Consider the following 22,303-nt stretch of genomic DNA (forward strand, 5'->3'; position numbering starts at 1 on the left):
ATCACGAAATTAAAAAAAGATTATGACAACCTTGAATAAAATTGAATATATACATGTGCGTAATATAAAAAATTACATTTAAAATGTTGCATGATACTAGGAAAATATATAGGGTGACCCAAATCTATTGCTTCATAAGGTACTAACAGACTCATAACCTCATAATGCTAATGTATGCTTTGTGAAAATTTATGACTTAACCGTTTTTGCTTCTGATAGGACATTAGTAATTCGCAAATACAGCCGTTTAAAACTGGCCAATCCAGTCATTTGATCGTGATGCGCTCCGTGCTGTTCTGAGCCATTACATGCTACCAGACTGGCCTATTTCAAGAGGCCGTAATTCACAAGCGATAAATTTTCTATAAAAACTAAGGAACGTTTCGGTCGTAAATTTTCACAAAGAACACATCGGTAGCCTATGGGGCAATAGCCCTGAGTTGGCCTTTATGCATACGATTAATAATGTAGTGTATTACATTGATCATCGAGGATTATGATAAGTATGGCAAAAATAGCATGACATTTGATGTACGTGAATGACAAATTATTCTGACATTATGTTTAGCGATTAAAAGTGACTATTTAGTAATTACAGTTCACAACCTGTCTGATACATCTTTGGCATTTTCTTTACTATTAGCAATGCGCGATCCAAACTGGAAAGCTCTTTTCGGAAAATTAGCCGCACCCTGGAGACCAATTCGACGTGCAACTAGTCGTAAAAGAAGTTTATCACCCAATCCAACTGGCATTTGGTCAGTTGGGTAACACCTGAAATTAAGACAATACATAGAATGAATAACCACTTTTTGTAACAGAAAACGAGTAAAACTCCTGTTACGCGTATTTTGTGCAGGGGTATCTCAGTACTTGTCTAAGTAAAGTAAACTTTAAATGAACAGCAAAGTTTTAAATTTATCGCTTAAATCTCTTTGAAAATACTACGCCGGTTCCGTGCTGCCATCACAGCGACGCAAGACCAGAGTTGTCAATGAAACAGTAAATACCGTAACCATGTGCACTGCCAGGATTTAGCTGATGAGGTGTGAGATGGAGTCAAGTAATAAGAATAGGAACGGTATGCGACGTGTGACGTGAAAAGGTAAGAGTTAAAAATAGGCTAAAGTTAGACAACCGTGTGAACTAAAGAGCCCAATGTAAGACTTTCTTCGATATGTAGAACAGATTGAAAAAAAATATTAACAAGAAAAATTTAAGGAGACTGGGTGTATTCAAGGCCAAAAAAAATTCCAATTTTTTTTTGTGTTGTCATTCTATAGCATTTAAACTATCACTTTTTTTTAAATGAAAGTACAGACATTCAAGTAAAATTTTTCTATCATAAAATATTCAAAATGGCACCCATGTGCAGCTGTGCCAAATGAAAGATCTTTTTTTGCAGTGGACATTCCTAAGGCTAAACGACGGGTCTGAACCAAAAAAACCAAACGTCATTTTGAAGTTAGGATATGAAACTAAAACTGCAGTTGATCACATTTGTGATGTCCGAAAAAAAAAATGGCGACCATGTGAAAAAAAGCAACAATACATCTTTTTTGTAGCCATTCGAGTTAAAAAAGTGGAAAATTTTTTCAATCGAATTTCAGCCAACTGATTGTGAGTTCGAAAATAAGTACCCAGTCTACTTATTTAAAGTTGATGGTGTTTTTCAGGGGCATTTCTTTATCACACCACCAATGTCGGTATAAATATAACTGATAGTTGAGATAACTTTTTGATAAAACGAAACTTTTTCGCATCATTTTTCAGTTACACTCATTATAATCTTACAAATTATTTACGTAAACCCAAGACAATTTTTATTGTAACAGTTACCTTTCCCATGGCTTCAGGCTCTGGACATATTTGACAAAATTCTCATCCAAGTACGGCAATCTAGATTGTCTTCCATGGTCGGATACAATCCTGTCATCTCTTCCTAAATTTCGTTCAGATATCCTCTCTAATTCTACATTTAATTCCCGTGCTAGCATGCCCCAGCCTTTATGTTTTAACGTTGTTCTGTGCCGCATGTATCCACCAAATAATTCGTCAGCTCCCATACCGAGGAGAAGTATTCTGCACGAAGATTCATACGGTATCTCAGTTGGCATCAGTACCCCCTTAGCTTTGCTGGCAAACCACACAGCACAACCCAAGCTTTCATCCAATATGGTGCGCAATGGATAAACGAGATTACAAATATGAGTGGAACGACAACTCTGAAGCTCTGTTTGCGTTATGTTTACCTAAAATGTTAAATTCAAATTTGACTGACGTTTATTCGACCTTGAAACTTTTTGTAAGCATTACTAGGGTACAACACTCTTGAAAATTCTATCTGCCATTTCTCTATTTTAATACAATTTCATTGTTTTGAGTCTGGCATTTTTGTAACTCATTTCGTCAAGCACTGGAATCTTAAGAAATGTTTTCATCAACCCTTTAAGTCACACATTATTGTGCTGAGTTAACTTTTATAACAAGATTGTATTCTATGGTTTTTGGGGTCACTGATTACGAATCTGAAAACAGATTTAAAAAATTCAAAATGTCAGATATAATGTGACCGACTAATATTTCAAATTAGAACGAATACGATCAAAAAAATTCTATGCAGGGGTTTTCGCGCTCGCTAATTGTGTTTGCTATACTGAATTTTCAAGATCTGATCTCAGATTCGTAATTAGCGACTTCAAAAAACCCTGAACAGCGTTTTTTCTACGGATTCAATCAAACTTCAAATTTTCGTCCACCATATTGGTTCTACCGTCTTGAATTTTTAAAATCCGCTTTGAAATTCGTAATCAGGGACACCAAAAACTATTAATTTCTTTAAAACATGTATGTGTCTTTCTCGGAAATGAATTATTTCTTCAATTTTCACGATTTCTTTCAATCAATTTGTTTCTAACAACAATAATTTACATTTCATCGCAACAATTACTCTCGAGTATTGAAATCCTGTTAGCATACTATCAGAAATAGCAAAAAGTGCAAACAAATAAAGTTTAAAGTCTTCTTTTCGACTTGATTATGAGACATTCTTCAAACATTGTAGAATCAATCACCGTAGTTCAAATGAATCGTTAGAAATACTAAAACGTCAAAAAAAAAATCCAAAAAAATTTTTTCTTGAAAATAAGAAAATTTTGTAAAAAGCAAATTGTAATTCTTTTTTCATTTTTTATATTTTTTACTGAAAATTTGGATTTTAGGATATTCAGAACGAAACTTGAGGATGTGCTCTGAGGGTACAACAACGCTTAGTAAATTAAATGCATTTGAATGTGAGCACATGATTCACATTTTCGCCGAAAATGGACACAAATTAGACCAATTATTTCTATAAATGATAAATAGTCGAACATATTTTTTCATAATACTCAATTGTCTCAGATAAAATTATATACACAACCGTGTAATACACCTATTCATTGGAACGTCAATTGGAAACTGAATAGGTCGGTACTTTATTTCATAAATTTGTAATTTTTCATTACATATGGCATTTCGATTTACTTTTCAAGTGTCTTGTAACCTTTTAAAATACTTTCACTAATTAACCAACAAACCTGTATAAAGTTCCATCTTCTGTTAGGACAAATCCTTTGAAGTTCGGTAAAAGTTTGTTTGCCCGTTTTTCTGTCAGGTACATCGTAGTTGATATTTGCAGCTTCTTTTGTGCAATTTAAATTTGGATTCTTCATTTTCTCAAAAGCAACGTTAATTAAATCAATTTCTTCATTCTCTGGGACAAATTGATTGGCGATGACAGCTAAAATCGCAGAATCCAATCCACCCGAGAACAAAATACCAATTTTCGCATGCTTGCAGTTTACTTCTTCACCGCTCAGATGCAAGCTTATGCAATTTCTGCAGTAGTTTGGTTTTTTTCGAACTCTAACTTCCACAGAACTTCTCAGAAACTTTAAAACGTTTTCCACTTTTTGGTACACTTCCTTGTTTTCTAACAACTGTTCTAATATTTGGCTGAAATTTTGATTGTAATCAATATTTTTTAGATATTGGAGATCTTTGATCTCTGGATCTAGATGTAGAATTGAATTATCAATTTCTGATTTCACAATGGTTTCTTTTACATCAATATCCATGTTCAAACTTGTCTCAAGATCTTCAATAATATCTGTGAACCTAAGATTTGGCTCTTTCCATGGATAACAAGTCAAATTGAGCTCTTCGCAGTTTAAGTTTGATACAAATATTCCAATTGCTGGTACCTCTATGATATTTTTCATATTTTTATTTCCAACGGAGCACAATGTCAGCGAAGTCTTGTCCTCGTTCAATTTTATTAATAGACTGTGTCTACCGATCGGATCTCGCCCGAAGTACAAACAGTTGTCGGACTTGTTGAAATATACAAAACTATATGGTCCCTGAACCGCCAACAGAGTTGCGACAACATTTTTGGAAGAACTGAATCTTTTTAGCAGTGACGTTGTATCACACTCCGTGTCGTTCGTCTAAAAAGAGAAACGCATTTTGTGTGTAGATTAGTTTTCCTTCATTTTACAAAAGATGTTTCGAGTATTAATTAGAAATGAAAACTACAAAATATTATTATTTATGGTTTCAACACACGAATGCATCATTTAACACACAGATAACAAAAGGGTTTACATATGGTTTGTTTTTCATTGGTATAATAATATTGTACGAGAACAGAGAGAGGACATTTGAGATAAAATGGAAATAATCATTATAGCTTGTTATGAAGCCATGGTGCCCTCTATCCTGTAGCGGAAACATCATATCTTATTGACAAATAATTTTGCAGTCTTTTTCCTACTGCGGCTAGTCGCAAAAACAGTGGAAATAAAATTCAGAACAAAAGGCTTTATAGCTTCGCAAAACTTCCTGCTTTGCTAACGTTTTGACTCACCAAATTGCCATTAAAAACATCTCCATTCCACAGTAGGACATTGCCATCAACATCAGAATCTGTACATGGCTGCCTGACAGGATTTCTTCCTTGCGTCCATAAAATGCTCGCTGCAAAATGGCCGTCCCACTCGTTGGTCAGTCTTTGGAATAGTTCCATAGTTCCGTCTGGTCCTCTGGCATTTATTGCATCTTTGCATTTTGTCCACTGAAATAATTATTCTATACAATACCAATTTTCTCACAATAAGGGGATATGAATGAGACGACAGATGAATAAGTGGGTGAGACAGGGAGTTTAGATATCCACGATCGATTATTCAAATCGATTGGGATTTCTTTTATTCAAAAATATGTAGATCAAGCTTCGTTTGATTAGTTTTTCATTGGAATCTATTGACAGGATTGCTATCAACAATAACGTCAACTATTATGCTTCGTAACATGTTTCTCAATGCCTACGATACCTCGAAAAAGGTTTAACCAATTTATTTCATATTTGAGGAAACTATCTTTAAATAGCTATCCACTTTACCTTTTCTTTTTTTTTTTGCTAGGGAAATAAAAAAGTAACAGATATTGGCCAAAAAATTGAATCTCAACTTAAAATGATCGCAATTGTGCATCGAGGATAAACTGTCCAATTATACTGTTTCCAAATTTGAAATGAATTGACTGAGCTATTTTTAAGATTTCGTGTATACCGCAAAACATGGCACCGACTAAAATGATTTATGTAAGTATCAGGCACAAATCTTAAGATCTGCATTCTCTCTTAGAAAAGCGCTACCGCCATGGACTCAACATTAGTTTGGTATTTCCCTCTTTTGTTGAGACTCATGTGTGTTGTAGAACTTTGAAAACTAAGGGAGACGTATTTCTTTTTATCTGTGGAAAAATGGTTTAGACAGGTGAAGACGACCTGCAAATACATGAAGCGTGTCAAGAAATCACCCCGTCGAATGCCCAACTTTGGGGATCGTTTTTATCCCTTTAAACCTTTTTTTTTTTGCAGATAAAAAAAAATACGCGTCTCTTAGTTTTCAATGTTCTACAACATACATAAGTCTCTGCAACGAAATCGGAGGAGGATACCAAACTGATGTTCCTTGTCAGTACCATTGCCTCGTAAACTACTTATCAGTTTCACAGTGAGTAAGATTAATTTGCTAACATTTGTTTGGTTACCAAAGCACCATTTTTCATTAAAAAACGTTCATTAAAACAACACAGTAAAGCATAATAGTTACAATCTAGTGAAAAATCCTATAAAATTAAAACTTTGATAGACTGAGAAGTGAAAAACAACTTTGCATCGTCTTGTTTAAAGAAAGTTTGTTTGAAAGCAGCATGTTTGGTTGTTGACTACTAGTTTTATCCCCATCAGCTTTGTAGATTATACAAGTGTATAATGGATCATGATTTTTTATTTACGACTAGCGATTCAATTGAACAGACTCGTTTGTTTCTCTGTTTTATGTGGTATTTGACACTTTCCAAATACCCGATTTAAGAATTCAAACTCTCGTGTGTACGTTGTCATCTGTCTTCAGAAAGTACTGGGAATTATGTAGTGAAAAAAGCTGTTCGAAATGAATTTGCGTAACGCGAAAATGTGAAAAAACAAATACCTCAGCGCTTTTCGAGTGAATTTCTGCCTTTGAGGTATCATTGTGTTCTCTACGAGACACGGAGCAATATATTCCGCACATCGGTCAGTCAGTTCACCTGTAGTAACACTAACCTAACTACACGCTTGAACTTGCTTGAACTTGCCTGAACTAAACCGCAAACCGTGCGGCAAACTGGCGACCACGCGACCCTGACGTAATCCATAAACTTACAGAGAATAGGCTGCGCGCTCTCACAGGGCTGCACGTTCAGTGGTTTCGTCATTATGTCCTTGATGTCCTTGGCCCGTCATTTAACAAGTGGATCAGTTGATTCTTTTTGAAAGCGTTTGTAGGTTGTTTGTAGGTATTTTTAAGTGATGTCCGATCCACGGTCGTCCCGTCGTTTGTAAGTCATTGTTTCAGTTGTTGTCAATAAAACAAATTTAGCTAGGGAATTCGAATGATGTTAGCCATTCATAGGGTGCATTCCGAAATTAGCTCCCAGAGCTGTCAATAATCTTTTATCTCTTTTGCATTGCCGACTTTGTGACTAGCTCTGTCTCTGTTCTAGGGAATTTTTTGCGCTTTCAGCTAGTTTCGGAACGCACCCATAGTGGCAATTTGCGATTGAATTCAGTTCTGCTTGTACGGAATTATTTGAAGGTGATTGCAAGTGATTTTGCGTCGTTTGTGAGTTAATAGTTCAGTCAGTCGTGATTAATAAAACAAATTCGTCTAGGGAGTTCGCGTGACGTCATCCCGTGGTAACACCTGTATTTCATAACCAAAATGAGTTCTGCCTTGTGCGAAATCGTTTGTAGGTGATTGTGAGTTATTTCTCGACTTTTGTAAGTCTATGGTTCAATTGTTATCAATAAAACGAATTTAGATCGGGAATTCACGTGGTGTTAGCCTTTCGTAGTTTCAATTTGCGATCGAATTCAGTTCTGCTTGTATAAAATCGTTTTCAGGTCGTGTGTAGATGATTGTGAATGATTTTCCGTGGTTTGTGAATCGATAGTTCAGTCGTTATTGATAAAACAAATTCATCTAGGGAGTTCAAGTGACGTCAGCCCCCTACTCAGGCAATTCAGGATCGAATTGAGTAATTGTGCGGAATAATTTGAAAGTGTTTATAAGCACTTCTCTAACCATCAATAAACTGTAAAATTTAGAACAAAAAATCTCCCCCACCTCCCTGGCATAAATAAAAAAAAAGCCAGACACTAGTTCCGAGAGTTTGTCCAATCTCAGCGCATCCAACTTACGACAGCTGCTCATTAACTGAAAATTGCTTCAAAATTCTATTTCGCGTGAGGCAATCGTTTGTTTCTCGTATGTAGGTGTCGAATAACGCAATTCAGGCATTTGATAGTCGATTGTGTTATTGGAACGACAAACTCCCGATCAGAATCTGGCCCATTTTCATAACACGAAGACAATAAAAATATATCTCCTCCCCTCGTCCATCCTGGTAGCTTAGCTGTATATGCTCTAAGCCTGGTAGTGACTTTTCCGTCCATTCCGTTCCGTCATTCCGGCTTCCTGCGATTCGGCCCTAAATCGGACGGCACCATATATTTGACGTCCGTGAAAATCCCCGCATGGTATACGCTATACATTTTTCGCATAGGTTTCACGAATTGATTGATGATACTAATCATGTGTTCTTATAGGACTGGGATTCCGCTAGCAATTATTTATGTAACTACTCGATCACTTCAACGTTATGGATCAAGCCTTGCCAAATTAACAATTACAAGTCTATTACATAGCAATAGACAGAAATTTCTTTCCGTACAGGCTCACTCAGGCCGACTTACCTGCCGAGTGCTAGTCACGAAAATTTTTCCAGGGGTAATCATCTTTAAATTCTACCGTCAATACTCGAATGTAAACATGCAAAAATTAATTCTAGATAGTTAATTTTTCTCCGTAGTCGATTACGTTGGCAACGGAGAACTGGAATACAAATTCTGCTTTTTTTATATTCATAATTTTACTTTTGTCCAAAACAATTCGAAAGCACATGTTACTGTAAAACGTTGTCGTATTAATCCTATTCGGTTATAATGAAAAATAAGTGCTAAATGAAATATACCGGGTCATTTCGAATATGCACACTATAGGACATTCAACACAGGCCTATATAGGTATAAACAATAGCTCGGAACAAAAGTTGAACGATCAAAACCAGACCAAATTCCCTGTATATTGGAGGGTACGTCACTTAATAGTATATTGTGTAACAAGGGGCGAAAGTTGCGATCATCAGCTTTCGTTCCTTGACACACATGATAGTTTTTATAACAAATGCATGAAAAGTGGTCGGGCTTTGCGTGGTAGTTTAAGGTTAGGTTCGCGCAGGCGCAGTTCACAATTGCTTCACTTTCGTCCCTCGGGAGATCACTTTAATTCCTAGGAAGAAGAAATTGATCATCGCGTTCCGTAAAACCACGCAAAGGCTGACCACTTTTCATGCACTTGTTATAAAAACTATCGTGTGTGACAAGGAACGAAAGTTGATGATCGCAACTTGTATGATTGCCGTCCTCGCATTGCAATCACCAACTTTCGTCTCTTGTTACACAATATGATATCATCTTGAGTTCAAAATAACCCAGTTTATAACTATTTACACTTACAATTAGGGTTAATATATTGCATAAGCTGATCAATGCCCTTCATCAGATTCACGTAGATTGAATTACAAATGTTAAATGGCTACTTTTTTGAAGTATCAAAGCTGAATTTGGTCATTAAATAAAACCATGTAACATTTCGCAATGCATTGCCATCATACAAGGAGTGTGTTCGAAAATGTACCGCAATCATTTCAGGTTAATTTTACTTCTTCAGGTACATTTGATTATAGCTTTCGGACCAGGCCCGAGCAGCTTTAGAACACCCTAAGGTAAACTTTTTACGACTCGCAAGTTATGTGAAAAAACAGTGCTCTGATTGCTAGCCCAAAATTCATAATTGAATGAGCCTTATATCAGTTGTGTAGGTTTTTGACTGTCTCTTTTAATAATTAATTCACAATACTGGCAAAATATTTCAAAACGTAGCTTCAATTTAAATTTTGATATTGAATAACGAGAAAATAAAGTATTGAAAATTGTGCAAAGCTCCCTAGTTCAGGATAATGGTGTAGTAGTTGTAGTTTTTACCGACTGAGTAAAATGTTACTATTATCAAAGCCTATGGTATGTAGCACTGATATGAAAAAGCCGCAGTCAGCGCAATTTTACATGCAATGCTTAGCAAAAATATTTAAAAACTGTTTTGTTTCATGAGAAAGGAAGGCCAGAAAATGTATTCCTACAATAAGTGATAATTCAATAACAGGAATACATTTTTCGGCATTATGGTTAAGAAGTCTTTGATAATATTCAAAATAAGTAATTGACTACAGCATCCTTTCAAGGGAGGAATCTAATACTATGTGACCTCTGGTTAAGTTAATCATAATTATTACCATGGAGATTGCAGAAGGAGACCCCAAACTCAAATGGGAGAATTGACAAAACTTTTAACAGTAATCGGACACATTAAAAGTTTATTTTTTATACTACTAGCGTTGCTAGTGTTCCTTTTGCACCAGAGTGTCATTACGGGAGAGGACCTTTTCTATAAGTTTGCTTCTACAAGTGCCGATACTTAGAAATTCGTTGCTACAAGCGGCAATTCTACAAGTTCGTGACTTCTGATTCGCTTTGCAAGGTTAGTTTCTACAAGTTGCGGTCCTACAAGTTTGTCTGAAAGGTTCGTTTTTGTAGGATCGCCACTTGTAAAACCAAACTTGCCCAAGATCAACTAATCGATAATTTTGCAATGTAATTGGTAGAAAGTCTTCAATTCAAATCGATGCCTTATAGGTACTCCCTCCGCTGTATTTGGTGCATACAGTACACCAGTGCCATCTTATTTTAGGCAGCTGTGTGTTTACACGGAGTTCGGTCTCTTTATGTAACCTCCATAATTATTACAAAGAATTCACTGTAGTGACAGATTGACGTAGCTTATTAAAATATAACAGAATAAAAATTTATAAACACAACAGTATAAAATAGTCATTTCTTGTTTCATGTATGCATAAAGCCATATTTGCAAATTTAAGTGTTTTTTGATGTATAAAAGGAAAAATTTCATCGAAGATTTGTTCTTCTGGCTTTTTTTTAGAAAATCATCCAATGCCAAATCGGGCTGTATCATACTCAAACTAGTAGGTACAATCGTTTGATGACAATAATTTGCGTCAATCTTTATCAATATTGTTGGATAGCATGAAAATTGAAATTTATATACATCAGATAGTTACTCTCGAAGCCGAGCGAGTCGTTGGGTCAGTTCATCTTGCTCTTGGCTCACTGCTGTCGAAGTACCAATGGAACCCAACTGTCCAGAAGGCAGTTCCATGTTCAATTCCAGACTGAAAAGTGAAATATTAAATTGTTAACCATTTTGTAACACTTACGAGATCGACCAATCTACAATGTACTTTTAATCAAAATTGAATTTGGTATCAATCTAGCACTCAAAACACGACTCTGTAATTGCACAAAAAATTTTCATTGATCTGAATTAGTGATAAAATTATTTTATAAATGCTATTTTTTTGGTAAAGTGTCAAACAAAAAATTTCTTAAATACCTGTCACAAGGTGAGAAGCAATAACAACTAATAATTTGTGAAAAACAACTAATTGAATTGAATTAACATAATCTCCATTTTTCGTTAAGTTCTCAGCAAACCATTAGGCTTATTTGCTAATAAATCTTTACAAGCTTGTCAATTTCTGACAGATTTCAATGAACCTATGCTGAGTATGCCGACTTGAAGGCCACCCAGGCATACGATAACAAACTTGAATATAAATATTAAAGCTTGCTGAAAATATTGGCGGTAAAGATAATCTAAAAACTCCTAGAATCGATATTCTTCACAGCCTTAGGAATCAGGATTCTTCTTGCTTATAAACCAATTTGCCGAATTCATGTAACAGAACATGCAGAATTAGACCTTTTAAAAAGTATATTTTTCAGAATTGAACTTTGGAGTGTCATCTCAACATTAAAAACACATTTTTAACTATCAACCACTGTTTCAATGGCAATGAAGGTGTAAAATTGCTGAGGATTCACAATGTTAAAAATGATATTGCAAGAACTTTTTTGTAGCAAATCTGACACCAGTTCTGAAATTTTTGAAAAAAATCATAGCACTGTGCTAAAAACTGAGGAATCAGCGAAATCATTTCTACTGACACATCAAATAACCGAATAAATTTTGTGCAAGATTCAATCTTTACAAATTGAGGTTTAATATTTGCTGGATATCCTTATCCAGCTTAAGGTCCTAATCCATAGCAAACTATTTACCCAGCTTCGTCGGCAACTTGCTGCATCAAAGAGTCGACGTCATTTTGTGGTACATTGGTAGTTGTTGTCTGTGACATGGCATTTTCCATGTAAGAGCTCTGAACATCCAGATCTTCAAACTGGCTTTCAAATTTGTCCATTAGACCTGAAATTTTCTCTAGGTTCATCGATTTCATAGCGGCATCCATCGCTTTAACCACACCAGCCATTGACTGTGTAACTTTTCTTGTTGTCAGGGCAGTTTGTACTCTGCTTGCGACTGCGTCAACACGAGCACTCATTCTAAGATAATTCAAGGCTTGATTCTTTTGTCGAATGGCATTTTCAGCATGGATTCGGGCCCCTTCCATGTTACCCTTCTGAATAGCCTTTTTGACCTTGGCCTTCTCCATCTTTTCTTCTTTTTCGCATTTTTTGGAATTTCTTTCCAGTTCCTTCACTGCAAACTTGAGATTAAATAAATTCTCTAATCACGTTATTAAGGAAAATCTGAGGTTAGGTTCTACTAATCAAGTAACAACACTGTAAGCAATGACCAATAGTGATAATGATGGTTTCAATTCGTTCTGTGACCTATGAAAGCGTAATAACTATTAAGTTCAGTAATTAAACCAGTAGATATCATAATCAGTAGAGTAATAACTGAACTAAAAGGATACTTTCCATCTGAGAGACGGACATAGCTGATTGTTCGGCCCCCGTTGTGACTAATTCACAGATAACCTCCAAAAAATAATAGTATGTACGATGGAATGTTGATGCTTGTAGCTGCTGCAAATTGCCAGCTGATTATAAAGAAAAAAATAGAAATTAGGGACTGCTAGTCTGAATTAGAAAGTTTCACCAGAGCCTAATGGAGACTTTACTATCCTACGCGTATTATTTACTTTGCTGACAATCACTGACAATTCACCAAATGTCAGAGGAAAGAATGACGTCACCTCAATGGACTTGTTAAAGAAATTACTCATTGCTATTTTATCCTTGTGCTATTTACGAACTATGCATTAATGCCATAGACGTAAAAGGATAGTAAGAAGGGCGGCCTGCGGCTCTGAACCACACATAAAGGGTGCGTTCCTAAATTAGCCTTTCGGCGCTAAAAACTCCCTAGGACAGAGGCAGACAGACCAGCCACGAATTCTGCAGTGCAAAAGAGATAAAAAATTGTTGACAGCACTGGGGTGCGTTCTGCAACTTTTACCCGAGTAGAGTAGAGTAAGAGTTACCTCTGAGTAGGGTTTGAGCTATCGTTGATTATGAACGACCAAAGTCTTCCGGGTTAAATTGGTGACACGTTAAGTGCGGGCAAAACGAGCAGTTAGTTTTGTATCCGCAGCAATCGCTGCTCAAGCTACTAACTATCGATCTATATGCAAGAAAAACAAAGAACTGTTTTTTTTTTTAATATTTTTATGACTTGAATATGATAAACATAGAACATAGAACGTATGAGGATGTTTCGGAAAATCTAGTAATACGCTAATGCGCATGGCGAGTAACTTCTACTCACCTTCTCGACGTGGGTAGAAAAAGTTGACTCAGGAGAGTTTGTGAATGCCGCAACGTAAGTCAACTCGGTGTTTCTGAACGCCGCGAGTTGACTATGGTTGACTATAGTTAACTCGAGTAAGGTTTCAGAACGCACACCTGGAAGCTGGGAACTAATATTTGAACCATGGATTCCTATGTCCATGATCCGAACCCACTTGTATGTATGTATGTCACTCGTATGTATGTATGTACAATACATACATACATACATACATACTAGGCTTAGATACTAGCATGAAGTAACTAGGCAAGCGAGGCCCCTGGCGGATTTCCGTCATACTATTCTAACTTCAGTCAACGCCTTCCGTGGACACTGATAAATACATGTGTGAGTGAGTGGAAATCACTGGAAATATATATAATCATGGCGTAATTTCATAAATTGTAGAGTGGGATCTGTCAGTTGTGAATACGATAAGAAATTAGTCATCCTTCGGCGACTGGAGATAGTCATCTGAACGAAGGGAAAAAAGCTTGGGTGAAAATAGGAAGAACTTAATTCTAGAGTAATACGTCTCAAATATCAATCGACATGTTTTCGAGCGGTCCTAACTACACAAAATTGAAGACGAACTTGAGATTGGCGATAAATAGATTAAAACTATTGGAAAAGAAAAAAACGGAATTAGCTCAAAAGGCCAGAAAAGAAATAGCCGATTATATTGGAGCTGGCAAAGTTGAGAGGGCTAAAATAAGAGTCGAACATATTATTAGGGAAGATTATATGGTCGAGGCTATGGAATTACTTGAAATGTATTGCGATCTACTTCTGGCTCGCTTCGGTCTCATCCAGCAAATGAAGTAAGTCATATTGTCATCCAAATTAGCCATGTCCAGTTTTTAATCTAAGATATGCTGAAACTAACTATTCTTATAGGAACAGTGTGCAAAGTTTTTGAATAGATATAACTGCGGTTGTACACTGCTAATTATGTTGTCAACTATCTTCTTATATCAGCACAAGTACCACGTACACTAAAGTTCAATAATGCATCAATAGAAAACCTAACTTTCATCCAGAAAACCTCACGCAACGTGGCTTGATATAGAAATCAGTATCATCTACCATCATTTGTTTCAAATGTAAGAATGACTTTTCAAATGAATGTCTAGAAATGAAACGAAGACTTTCTAGACTTAGAGATCTAGTAAAACTCAAATTTTCGTTCTCGGAATGATTACAATAATTTCTCTTATTATATTTCCTTTCGAAGAAAAAAAAGAACAAGAAGTTGAAAAAATATGAGGTTCGAGTTAGTAACGTTATTGTAACGATGCGTGTTTAGGAAAAATTGTTACTTCCCACCTTTAGTATTGTCTGAAATTTAGTAAACCACAATAAACAAAATTTATTCATATTTTGAAAAACCAACTCATTGAAAGTCATTCTAAAATTGAACAATATTGAAGATTTCCCTGATGTTTCGTAACCATAACATTACTAACTTCAATTTCGTGAAGAAATTGAATCACTAATTACTTTCGTAATGTGTAACTTAAAAAACACTAATTATTAATTATTTTTATGTAACACTAGTATGGACAACACAATTATTTTTGCCTGAGTTCCGTACGTAAAGTAATCGTTTTTGCAATAGTACAAAAAAGAGCATCAGAATACGTAAAAGTGCATTTTTACATCCTAGTACTTAAAAGTGCTCTATTTTCTACTCCGCTATTAAAAAAAATTCTGAACCACACTATTGTTACGTAAAGTATTGTGTGCAACGTAGAGGCAATTCTGTGTTGCCTCGTGCATTTGTAATATTCTTATTCTAACAATATTCTACTCATATTGTAAACTTATGATCGGCTTACAAAGACCTAATTTGCTTCCTCGATTGATGCACGATCTACTATTACAATGCGAATGGAAGAAAATACAATTACCAATCACAAAAGTATAACAGAAGTAATGTGTAATAAAATTTTTCTCGATTACAATTTTCACACCATGGAAAAGTATTAATCATTCTGTCCAGAAATCTAGATGAAGGGTTGGCGGAGGCGATATCAACGATTATCTGGGCAGCCCCTCGAATTCAAACCGATGTCCAAGAGATTAAAGTAATAGCAGATATTTTGACAGCCAAGTACGGACGTCAGTACACCGACGCTTGCCGGGAAGAAGCGGTGCAGTCGATATCAGAGAAATTGAAACACAAACTGAGCGTACAATCACCGTCAAAACTGTTGGTAGAAAAATACTTGATTGAAATTGCCAACAATTACAATGTCACGTACGAACCAGATCCTCAGGTCATGGCCGAAGCACAAGACGCTCTTTTAATCGACATAGGAAACAATGCGGGCGAATTGCCCAACAACTTAGATTTAGCTTCAGGAGGCTACCATCCACCGCAACCTGTTGGCTTCGTGGGATATCCTCAACCACCAATTTTGCCCAATCCTGAGGGTATCAACAACCCATTGGTGTGTTTTTCGGTTTTTAACCGACCTATTTTTGTTTTCTATTAGTCCGTCTCGTAGTGCAGTTAAGGTGCCGCTAAGTGGCTTGTCATATTATATTTCGTGACGTCATAAGCACCACAGCACTTCTTGATGTCGAACGTCGAATTAAATGACTTGACACTGAGTGATTCGATTGGTTGGATTTAACGGCATAAGCCAACAAAATCACTTGGTGTCGTGTTGTGTCAGAAAATTGGCGTAAAAGGAAAGTGGCCGTCGTGAACGGGCTCCTGACACCTAAAAATTTTCTCATTATAGTTCGCCATATTTATGGAAAGCTAACCGATGGAATACGTTTTTCCGGATTACGTGCTGCTTTTATACATCCCTAACTCTCTGTCGGAAGTGAAAGAAATTCTGAAATCGTAGAAGCGGTGAATATTCAACAAGTCGGTCATTTAAATCGTCCATGTTTCATGTGATATGATTTTAGTTATTCATCATTATTCATAATAAACAACATTATCAGCGATCTACGTTGGCAATAACGGAGTTATTCAAGCTACAATTTAAAAATTTTCCTAGTCAGATTCGTATCTCCGTTCTCGTACACTTTAATGCGGAAATTCTCCCGCTTGTGACGTCCCGAAATATATATATGATAAGCCAGTTCAGTGGCGTCTTAAGATCATTTTTCTTTAAACTCACTTTTTTATCCCTATTCAGCAAGAAGTCACTTTTTTCATTTATATCACAATTATCTAGTTGCTTTTTCTTTTAGTACCCATATCCTCTCTATTGGGGTTGAGCGAAAATACAAAAATTTTGAAAATCGATATGGCTGGATGTAAAAAAGTTGTGGGTACGCGTGTAAGTACAAAAAATTCTTTGCCACACCCAAAAAGTTGGAATCTTCAGCTCTGAAGTAAGCTTTGAGGTTTCAGTTTTATCCATCAATCCATAATTCATGCTTTTCCTGTACACCTACGCACGATCATTATGTTCACTTCTATTGAATCAAATTGAGATATTCTGAACTGGAATTCATGTCATTCTCGTTCACTATATATAGTAGATTCCTATTGCCTAGGCACCAAGTCACTGACTGACTAACTTCGTGAGTTAGTCAGTGACTAAGTGTTAGAAATATAATGAAAAACTTGAAGTAGTGACTTATTCGTCACCCTGTACGATGTAGAGAATGTCTGAGATTCACCAGTTTCTTGAAAAAGCCTGAAACGAAAAATAATTATTTCTCAATTCTCTAATCCTTAAAAACACCTTCTCGATGGTTTAAAATTAAAAAATACGGCCCCTTTTAACGAGAGCTCACAAAACGTATCATATCGAATAAACCAGAAATAAATACAAATCAGAAAGGAGTACAGAAGAAATCGAAGCAAAGAAAGAAATGAAACAACTCCGCTTGTAACGGATTCAAGTCCGAACCCGAAAAGAGGAAGATATCATTTCGAAGCACTATAACTGCGTGTTTCTATAGGCTTCTCAATATGATGAAGAAGAATCAGATGAATTCCAGTTCATTTCAGAATATTTCAATTTAATGTAACAGAAGTTGACGTAATGATCATGCATACGTGCATAACTACAGAATAAGCATGAACTTTTGATTGATCGATAAAACCGAAACTTTAAAGCTTCTTCCAGAGCTCAAGATCTCAACTTTCAGGCTGTTGAAGAGTACATTTCGTAAAAAGTATGGATATAGTTTTTAACAAGATATGAGATTTACAGCATAAGCCAAAGACAAGTGCTGTGGCACGCGAATCAAAAAACCTTATCCGTACGGGTTTCGATCCCTAATTTTTATCACAAAAGCTAAGAAATCGCAGCAAATTTGGGATTACAGCGTTGAAAAAGAATTTTCTTTACTTACACGTGTTCCCACAATCTTCCCACACCTGACCGTATCGATATTAAAAAATTATGCATTTTCCCTCCACCCTTCTGGACAAACAGTCAATATGGTAGGTGTGAACCATGTACTCAGAAATTACACTTATAAATTTTCGACTAGGAGACTGCTTCAAGCCCTAAGTTAGACTAATTCTTTAGCTCCTTTATACTTTGCGGCCTCTATTAAATACAAGCAATGGAATTTTGTTGAAAATTATTAATTGATGCTGCTTAATCCTTAACTTTAAACTTTTTAAAGCGGTTCTGTAATATTTTTTTTTTTTTAGATTTCAATAATCAAAATAGTACTAAAATCATCTGGCAAAATCGAAATTTATAGTGACTAATTAACTAACATTTGACTCGATTGATAATATTATATAGTATTGACTTTCAAGTGAAACACTTTTATTTCAATCAAATGTAAAATGTGAAAAACTTATGCTCTAATGATATTCAGATGAAGATTATTTTCTAGTAACCACCAAAATTTCAAAATTTGCCTATTTGACAAATTAGGAAACGATTTTTTTATTCCAATTGCTCATGAATGAAATTTTATCTTTTCTAATGTAATCAATTTATTACAGATGTTAATCGACTCCTTGTACGAATACTATTTCATGACTGAATTTTTCAGAATAATAACAATAATCTTCTTCAGTCACGCATGTCCAAACGGGTGTTTTGTATTCTGGTTTTGTCTGCTTAGGTAAATCACAACGATAATCCTCCAGCAGGATTCATAGCTCCTGTGGCCCCACCTGTAACAGACAAGGATCAAAACACAGCGTTCAATCCAGCTGCCTTCTCTTACAACATCCCTCTGGATAACAGCAATAAACATGAACCGAGTGTAAGCAAACTTACATTGAGCAACTTTATTCTACCAACCGAGCAGTACGTCAGCAGCAACAGTTTTGTGCTTAAAATCTACTTGACTAAATTAGGAATAGAGTATTTTGAACTCTTTCTCGATGTTCCAAGCCCTTTGGAATACGGATGTATATCAAGGTGGTTCTTAAAAAGGACATTTTTGGATTTCGACTGGCTTATCCTTCAAATTGGCTCCAAAGAATTCAAGAATAATTCCCTAATTGTTCAGATTCGTAATCAGCGATCTAAAATATTAATTCTGGCAATAAAACAATCATGAACAATATGAACTTGCTCTTTTTGTACAACAATATTCTTGACAAAAAACTACAGGTTCTGACAAAGTTGAATTTTTTGGATATTGTTCAAGATCATCGAAAGATATGATTACTTAATGTCGGATCTGAACTACAACTTGCTTACAAGTTTTACTGCTGTTGAGTTAATTTACTTCAGTAAAATATGAATGCGCAATAAAAATAATCTTCCAGTGATATTATATCTTTTTTCACATAATAAAAATAAATTTATTATGTTCATAGAACGACGATCTGCCTCCTCCGTACGGATCGTTCCCACCAGATTTAAATAAGCAGGTGAGCCTATCCAATTTGTGTACGAGGTATTGTAATTAAATACAAATACAGATAAGATATTTTCTTGAAACATACTAAAAAAACTTCGTCGGATTCATTGGTTTTGTAACTTGCCGTACCAGGTATACATAAAGTACAACAAATGGAAAACACCACAAACGTAGAAGCTAAAATGCATAATGCATTTAGTGTGAATATGGTGTAAATTTTCGTTTTCGCCTCGATAATTTCTAGCATTTATTATTGTTATTATTTTTAGTCTAATCAGAAACCAAAACCTCAACCACGGTCAAAGATGCCAATGAACGACTTTAAACTACCTGATTTACCAGCTGTTCCAACGGAGAACGAGCAACCTCCAGGTTCCTCTAACGATGACATAGATTTTGATGATTTAACGAAGAGGTTTGAAGAATTGAAAAAAAGAAAGTAGCTGAACGAAGACGTGAATTTAGAGGGTGGAGAAAAGTATTTATCAGCATACGGCAGTAAATTGCCTGTTTTAAAAAAAACTCACTTATTTATACATCATGTGAACATATTTATTCAAAGATTAAGATACAGTTATTTTGCAAAAACTTTTACTCCCAAAGAAAATCTGAATTTTCATTTAAAGCGCTATAACGATTACAAATTGTGCAACTATTGCTTTTATTTTTTCATAAAAAGAAGGAATATAATAAAATATAAAAAAGCAAAATTATTACTCTACGATTATGAAGTTTTTACATGTGACGTTTGGAGAGTCAATTTAGTAGCATGTAGAACACCCAGATCCCATAAACTTTACACACCAGCATCGATAAATATTAATACTTCGAAATCCAAGTTTTAGTTTCAAATTCCAATAAAACCAATTCCAAATCATTAATATTCCATGCAATGTATAAATACTAGTTAAAAAAATTTCTCAAACTTATCAAACCAATTTTTTACCATAGTTAAGCCATTCGGCGAGTGCTTGATATTTTATGAATGTTACTATATGATTAAACATTTTATTAATAATAAACATTCATTTGTAATGTGAATATCTTACATCAGAGCTCTATAAAATATTGTGCGCTAAATTATTATATACATGCTACGATAGGGAAAACTGCAGAAACCCTTGCCCTCAAACCTCAGTTTGCCGCTTTGGTATCTGATCGACGTAACCTGTTACAATTTGTGCGAATTGCCGCTCAGGTCTTCACCGACATGCTGGGGGTTTGAGCTCAGGTCCTCGTAGTCTCACACTCTATGTGTAACGCTACTATGGTCGGTATATACATACATAAATATATATATTTTTTTTAACCAAAATTTAGAAGGGGTTGGCATTTTTAATATTCATGCTGAAATATTAAATAACAAACATACTTTGAAATTTCAATAAAATTACTTATTTTATACCGTTATGTATTCTATACAAGGTGATTTACTCTATTACACACGTACTTTTAAGCTGTTTACTGATTTCAGTATTTTTATCACCCAAAAGTTCACTCAATATATTTTAGCTAAGACTAAGTGAACCTTTCCAGAATTTTTGTCAAAAATATCAGACGGAAAGAAACGAAGAGAACACAATCTTGAACTTTTAGATTTTTTATATTCTTATAAACGTTTAATTGTAAACGAGAACATCTTTTTTTCATTTTTACACTATTTTTCTCAGCTTCTGAAGTGTATAATTTACAATCTATCATTTAAAATAGGTTTTCCTTGTGCATCCTTGTTGAAATAAAAAAATAATAATAATAATAATAACACGTGACTCTCATATCAAGGAAGCAGTACAGTTCCAGATCAATTCTTTTTTTATGATTTTATTATGAGATGGTCGCTCGTTGAGTATTTATCAAAATAATACTTTTGTAAGCTACGATGATTCTCTTCAAAGTATAAAGAAAAAAAAAAAAAAAATTATAAACCAGAGCTTAGATAACGATTCTCTATTAAATTCTTTTTTATCATGTTGGTTCGTGGGTGAATTATTTTTTGAATATGCACTGACATTGATTTTGATCAACAAATAGCAATATTGAAAAAAAAATCTATTTTCAAAGCTCATGTTCGTAATGTTCACTTCTTTTTTTGTATTTCTAGGTGTATTACCATAACTTACCAGTGTAATAATTTGATAAACATTGAACATGCTAATATTTTGTAATGAAATTACGAAAAAAGTATTTGCTTTTTAACTGTGGTAATTCCTAAAATAGAATATTAAACGAATGTCTTGTATTTTATCTATTAACATTACCGTAAGTCTGAACATCTTACAAGGCTTGTGTAACTATAGAGAAGCGAATGCATTAAAGGGAAATGGACTGAAAATTTCAGTGCTATTTTAGAAGAGAAATCCTAGAAGCGCAACTAAATCTTGAACTGATTTTTGCACTTTCCATTTTCTGAACAGGAACCAGCGACAAAAATTAACCTTTTTCTTGACTTGCTCGTTGAGAATATTGTATGATCCTTCGGAAAGCTTGAGGCTTAAGTCAGTTTTGAAAATTTCGTTTTGTAATATTTAAAGCAAGTAGAGGAATAGAATCAATTTATTTCTATCGGTGAAATTATTTCTACGAATTTCAAATGGATTTACTCAGATGAAATCGAGAATTCATGAAAAGATTTTCATCTCAGTTGCAGATTTATTAAAACTTAATTGATAACGTAGTTGGTCAGGACTTTGGTATCCGAATTTTGACTCCCTAAAATCAGTTAGAAAACAGTTAATAAACTTTTATTTGAAGTTACCAACTATGGTAAAATAGAAATAGGCGTCTGTCGCGCGCGTGTGTTGTGTGATCAATTTTTTGTTCAACGATATCTGGAGAACAAATAAATGGATTCGGATGAATTTGGTCGCATCGTCAATTGACGAAGAGTTTCTTAACTTAGAACTGATTAGATTTTAGATAGAAATTAGATTAGCTTAATTCTGACTAATTTCGAGATATGAGTATAACTTTCCTGGATTTCGCTACAAAAGAGCGATGCATCGTCAAAATTTGGACCCCTTCCGTTCGTTTATTTATTTAATAAAGGAAGAAAA

At 35.0% G+C, this 22,303-nt stretch overlaps 3 protein-coding genes across 3 annotated transcripts; 1 reads left to right on the top strand and 2 right to left on the bottom strand.

The window, feature by feature from the left end:
• Nucleotides 1-283: 283 nt before the first annotated feature.
• Nucleotides 284-20,830, bottom strand: LOC124404682 (asparagine synthetase domain-containing protein CG17486). Its single transcript, XM_046879039.1, has 6 exons — nt 20,820-20,830; nt 6,540-6,673; nt 4,910-5,116; nt 3,579-4,490; nt 1,840-2,252; nt 284-774 (listed from the first exon to the last, which is right to left on the bottom strand). Exons 2-6 carry the CDS (start codon nt 6,618-6,620, stop codon nt 600-602), a joined length of 1,788 nt encoding a protein of 595 aa, XP_046734995.1. The 5' UTR covers nt 6,621-6,673; nt 20,820-20,830; the 3' UTR covers nt 284-599.
• Nucleotides 9,714-12,883, bottom strand: LOC124404881 (charged multivesicular body protein 1b). The gene is made up of 4 exons (XM_046879398.1): nt 12,775-12,883; nt 12,565-12,676; nt 11,906-12,371; nt 9,714-10,956 (listed from the first exon to the last, which is right to left on the bottom strand). Exons 1-4 carry the CDS (start codon nt 12,874-12,876, stop codon nt 10,842-10,844), a joined length of 795 nt encoding a protein of 264 aa, XP_046735354.1. The 5' UTR covers nt 12,877-12,883; the 3' UTR covers nt 9,714-10,841.
• LOC124404750 (IST1 homolog) lies at nt 13,790-20,256 on the top strand. The gene is made up of 6 exons (XM_046879138.1): nt 13,790-14,260; nt 15,442-15,892; nt 18,501-18,644; nt 19,207-19,260; nt 19,520-19,703; nt 19,992-20,256. The coding sequence occupies exons 1-5, from the start codon at nt 13,992-13,994 to the stop codon at nt 19,691-19,693; spliced, it is 1,092 nt and encodes a 363-aa protein (XP_046735094.1). The 5' UTR covers nt 13,790-13,991; the 3' UTR covers nt 19,694-19,703; nt 19,992-20,256.
• Nucleotides 20,831-22,303: the final 1,473 nt, after the last annotated feature.

This window comes from Diprion similis, chromosome 1 (assembly GCF_021155765.1).
Source record: "Diprion similis isolate iyDipSimi1 chromosome 1, iyDipSimi1.1, whole genome shotgun sequence".
Lineage (NCBI taxonomy): Eukaryota > Metazoa > Arthropoda > Insecta > Hymenoptera > Diprionidae > Diprion > Diprion similis.

What these genes read in the sequence shown, in the direction of transcription:
- LOC124404682 (XM_046879039.1), bottom strand. Translation starts at nt 6,620, where the DNA reads ATGTGCGGAATATATTGCTCCGTGTCTCGTAGAGAACACAATGATACC. An exon ending in TTCACTCGAAAAGCGCTGAG is followed by an intron (nt 5,117 to 6,539) that starts GTATTTGTTTTT and finishes TAATTATTTCAG; the next exon opens with TGGACAAAATGCAAAGATGC. An exon ending in ATGTTTTTAATGGCAATTTG is followed by an intron (nt 4,491 to 4,909) that starts GTGAGTCAAAAC and finishes TTCTCTTTTTAG; the next exon opens with ACGAACGACACGGAGTGTGA.
- LOC124404881 (XM_046879398.1), bottom strand. Translation starts at nt 12,876, where the DNA reads ATGAGTAATTTCTTTAACAAGTCCATTGAGGTGACGTCATTCTTTCCT. An exon ending in GTCCGTCTCTCAGATGGAAA is followed by an intron (nt 12,372 to 12,564) that starts GTATCCTTTTAG and finishes TAACGTGATTAG; the next exon opens with AGAATTTATTTAATCTCAAG. An exon ending in CAAGTTGCCGACGAAGCTGG is followed by an intron (nt 10,957 to 11,905) that starts GTAAATAGTTTG and finishes TTCACTTTTCAG; the next exon opens with TCTGGAATTGAACATGGAAC.
- LOC124404750 (XM_046879138.1), top strand. Translation starts at nt 13,992, where the DNA reads ATGTTTTCGAGCGGTCCTAACTACACAAAATTGAAGACGAACTTGAGA. An exon ending in GGTCTCATCCAGCAAATGAA is followed by an intron (nt 14,261 to 15,441) that starts GTAAGTCATATT and finishes CATTCTGTCCAG; the next exon opens with AAATCTAGATGAAGGGTTGG. An exon ending in CACCAGATTTAAATAAGCAG is followed by an intron (nt 19,261 to 19,519) that starts GTGAGCCTATCC and finishes TATTATTTTTAG; the next exon opens with TCTAATCAGAAACCAAAACC.